At 57.3% G+C, this 4,199-nt stretch overlaps 1 protein-coding gene and 1 pseudogene across 6 annotated transcripts in view; one reads left to right on the top strand and one right to left on the bottom strand.

Annotated features, from left to right (window-relative positions):
• The window catches only part of LOC116539472, a 1,312-nt pseudogene extending 709 nt beyond the window's left edge, over positions 1-603 (top strand). The window contains exons 1-2 of one of the 2 annotated variants that reach the window (XR_004264063.1): positions 63-78; positions 171-603. The product of XR_004264063.1 is annotated as an NADH dehydrogenase [ubiquinone] 1 beta subcomplex subunit 3 pseudogene, transcript variant X1 (transcript). Of the gene's footprint in view, positions 1-62; positions 79-170 lie in introns of those variants that run through there. The other variant, XR_004264064.1, reaches the window with a different exon arrangement.
• CRTC3 (CREB regulated transcription coactivator 3) overlaps positions 1-2,983 on the bottom strand; it is a 115,942-nt gene extending 112,959 nt beyond the window's left edge. For 3 of the 4 annotated variants that reach the window (XM_032262439.1, XM_032262438.1, XM_032262437.1), the window contains exon 1: positions 2,674-2,983. In XM_032262439.1, the coding sequence (XP_032118330.1) occupies positions 2,674-2,805 (132 nt within the window). In that variant the 5' untranslated portion in view covers positions 2,806-2,983. Of the gene's footprint in view, positions 1-2,611; positions 2,636-2,673 lie in introns of those variants that run through there. The other variant, XM_032262442.1, reaches the window with a different exon arrangement.
• Positions 2,984-4,199: the final 1,216 nt, after the last annotated feature.

Here is a 4,199-nt window from a genome sequence, read left to right on the forward strand (position 1 = left end):
GCCTTGGCCTCCCACAGTGCTGGGATTACAGGCTTGAGCCTGTAAGATTTTTAAATAGAGAGGTCAGATTGCCGTCAGGGAAAGGATACCAGCTCTTTTTCTGTACTAGAGCCAGCTTCCTTAAGTGGAGGTTGATCTTCATCAGACTTTTAGATTCACTTCAGACACAGACATGGCACATGGACATGGACATGAACATGGACATGGTAAAATGGAACTTCCAGATTATAGACAATGGAAGATAGAAGGGACACCATTAGAAACTGTCCAGAAGAGGCTGGCTGCAAAAGGGCTAAGGGATCCATGGGGCCGCAATGAAGCTTGGAGATACATGGGTGGCTTTGCACAAAAGGTTACCTTTTTTGATGTATTCTTTAAAGGATTCAAATGGGGATTTGCTGCATTTGTGGTAGCTTTAGGAGCTGAATATTACCTGGAGTCCCTGAATAAAGATAAGAAGCATCACTGAAGATAATACCTGGAAGTATCATAGTGGTTTCTTAACTGTCCAAAATAAGATTTCTTCACTATAGCCTACTTGACCTGTTTGTCCCTTAAAGAATATTAGTATGATTTAATAAAGTAAAATAAAATATATATATGCCAAAAAAAAAAAGATTTTTAAATAAGCAAACATTAGTAGGCAAATTCAGTGTTATCATTTACAGATGTGTTTATGAACACGATGGAGCCAAGCAGTATTACTACACTTATAACCAGCCACGAAGACAACACGGACAGAACATGTAAATGGTTCCCTGTACCAGGTGAAGGCCAAAATGACACAATTTTGCAGTAATTAGAATAAAGTGGTAAGTGAATTATCATATGGGCCACAGTTGATTAGGCTTGCTAAATTCAAGAGACCTTGAGCTGTATTACATAGCATGGTCTCTCGAAAGGAAGAAAACACTTTTTTTTACTTGAAAGTAAGTCAACAGTGAGAATCTATGCAAAATGATTTGCCTTTAAAACAGTCTGTACATGACTCATGACCTTACCTGTCAGGGATATTTTAAAGAGATTCATGAATGGGGTGGAAGATTGGATGTACCACAGGTATACAGACATATACAGTGCATTTGTCCATAACAATATACAGTATGTATCTAAACGACACATAACAATACAGGCCCCAGCACTAATCCTCAGCTTTCACACCCCCATTCTTTTCAATGTGCTCTGAGCTTACCGAGTTCATCCCTGAATCTAACCAAGGTCACGAATGTAAATATCAGTGGATGGCAGCCAGGTAATTAATGAGTGAAGCTGATAGGATATAAGAAAACATTCTCTTGAAATCTTCAGCTTCTTTCTCTATATATGTATATTTATTTTTTCTCAGTGTGAACAGAAATGTAAGCATAGGAAATATTTCACTTTTTCCTTATCTTCACTGAAAGAAAACACCATCATGAGTATAAATGCCAATTGCCACCTAGCCTTCCCTTGGGGGACTGCGACAGAGTGGTGTAAACGATGGCAAACTAGAGTTCTTGCTCTGTTTGGAAGGGCCACCATCACCCAGCTCCAGGCGGTGGGTAGGAATTCAGGATTAGTGTTACCAGGTCTTCCAATTTTTAATATATACAAATAAATGAAGAAATTTGGATTTTGTGTGGAAGTCTTCCAATTTAAAAATTTTGGCAACAGATTCAAGAATTTTTCCCAAACACTGCGCTGGCCAGATATAACGTGTCTGCAACTCAGCTGGTTTGCAACTCTGCCAGCTGCCTCCTCCACCTCGGTCCTCTGGTATCTGCAGATCCTCCCCCATCCTCCCGATGGTCCTCCAAGGTCAGTATTCAGGATCGCCAAGGCCAGCCTTACTGCCGCTGACCTCCCTTCTCTGCAGCCCTGCGCGGGCACTCGGGTAGGCTCTCCATCCTCCACTGCCTCACTCAGCGGTGACCTAATCTCACCAGGTGTTTGTCCCGGCTCGCGCCTTACTCAATCCTCCGGGTCCCTCCCCAGTCACCAGCGACGCTTGTCAGTTCTCACTAAATATCCGGGGCCCAACCAAGTCAACTGGACCCAATGAAGGACCTCCAAGAAGTAGGAAGAGCAGAGCCTCACCCTCAACACCGAATGCCGTCGTGGTTCCCACACCCCGAGCCACCCCAGGGCCGGCCCCAGACGGACTTGTGCCCAGAGCTCCCCCCACGGGCGCGTGGGGCCCTGGGGTGCCCGCGGCCTTCCACGCCGGCAGCACGGCAGGGCTCGCTGCGGGGGATGTTCGGAGCGACCAGAAGCTGCGCCGCACCGCCCGGCCGGCCTCCGCGCAGCTCGCGATTTCCTCTCGGGGCTCCCCGTCCTCCTCCCGCCCCCTCAGGCCGCCCCCGCCCGGCCGCCCGCCCCCGCGGGTTTCACCCCGGCCCATCTCCCCGCACGCGGGGCCCGACGGCCCTCCCACCTCCGCCCGGGATCGCGAACCGCTAGCGGGTGTCGCCAGGCGGGGAAGCGCCGAGGCCGCGGCCGCTCCGGCTCCGCTCCCAGCCGCCGGTTCCCGGGAGCAGCCCCCGCCCGGCCCCGCCGTCGCCTCGGCCCCGCCACCGCCTCGGCCCCGCCATCGCCTCGGCCCCGCCACCGCCTCGGCCCCGCGACCTCTCACCCGCCGCGCGGGTCCCGCCCGCGACCAGGGCCGCCCCCGCCCGCGCCGGCCCAGGCCCTCACCCGCGACAGGGTGAGGTCGGTCATGAGCTGCTCGAAGGCCCGCGTCTCCTCGGCCTGTCGCTGCGTGTGCAGCGCGATCTTCTCACTGAACTTCCGCGGGTTGGCGCTGCCCGAGCCCGGCGAGGCGGCCATGGCGCGGGCCCGCGCGGGCAGAAGCTGGAGACGGCGGCCGCGGGGCCTGCGCCTCGGCCCTCGCGTCTGTCCGCAGGCCGCCCCGGCCGCCGCCCGAAGCCCGTCGTCCGGCGCGACCCGGCAGAGGGGCCGCCGCGGCCCGGGACCCAGCGAGCGGCCCGGAGCGCGCCGAGGTCCGCCCCCCGCGCCGGGCCCCGCCCCGCCCCGCCCCGCCCCGGCCTCGGTCTCCCGCCCGCCTCGGCCCGGAGCCTCCCGGGCCCCGCGCTCCTGCGCTGAGGGCTGCTCCCCGCTCCCCGGCCTGGCTCGGGACCCACCGCCGGCCACCCGGGAGGACCCCCGTCAGCCCGGCACCGCGCCCCGGCGTCAGGGTCCGCTGCGGAGCCGCCCCACGGAGCCTCCGCGACCCGGGCCGGCCCCTGCGTCTGCGCGACGCGGAGAACGCGGCCTGTGCCCGCATCCCCCGCCCCCAGCCCAATTACGAGGATTTTCTCCTCGGGGTGGAACCCGGGCGCCCGGACTTCCAGCAGGTCACCTCGGGCCCCTCGGGGCGCGCTCGCTCCGCCCGAGGCCGAACGTCTGCCCGGAGCCCTGCCGCTCCCGGCCCCGGGCCTCCGGCCTGTTTTCCTGACCTCTCACCCCGCCCGCACCCGCCCCCGTCAACCAAAGCTGTGCCTCAGCTTTAAAAACGGGCTCGCGTTCTGCGCAGACCGCAGACGGCATCCGGCCCTGCAGCCGCCTCCGCTCCGCGGCCCCGGGCCCCTTTCCAGGTTCTTTCCAGGTCTCCCTGTGGCAGCTTCAGCAGGTGCCAACCCCACCTGGGAAAACCAGCGCTCGGCCTCCGCGCGTTTCCCCTTCTTTCGGGGGCGTCTCGCTCTGTCACCCGGGCTGGAGTGCAGTGGCACGATCTCGGCTCAACGCGGCCTCGACCTCCCGGACTCAGGCGATCCTCCCACCCCTGCCTCCCAAATAGCTGGGACCAAAGGCGGAAGCCACCACGCCCGGCTAGTTTAAAAATGTTTTTGTAGCAATGGTGTCTCGCTATTTAGCCCAGGCTGGTCTCGAACTCCTCGGCTTAAGCGATCTGCTTGCCTTGGCCTCCCAAAGTGCCGAGATTACAGGCGTGGGCCACGACTCCCGGCGAGTTTCCTCTTTGGAGTCCAAAAGCTACTCTCAGCATGAATGTTGATGTGCACAGAGATGTCCAGGAGAGCCCTGAGAATGTGTCAGTGTTTTGTAAAGTGGGAAATATGAGAGACCTTCAGAAGAGGACAGAAAATAATGTTAATACCACCCACGCCCCCTACTATCGAGATGAAACAGTAATACATTTGCTGCATGTACTTGGGATTTATTAAACACATACAAAATTAGACATAGCGACGGCCCCACTCTCA

The sequence above is a fragment of the Sapajus apella genome, unplaced genomic scaffold, assembly GCF_009761245.1.
Source record: "Sapajus apella isolate SASKATOON/1434 unplaced genomic scaffold, GSC_monkey_1.0 scaffold129, whole genome shotgun sequence".
Classification (NCBI taxonomy): Eukaryota; Metazoa; Chordata; class Mammalia; order Primates; family Cebidae; genus Sapajus; species Sapajus apella.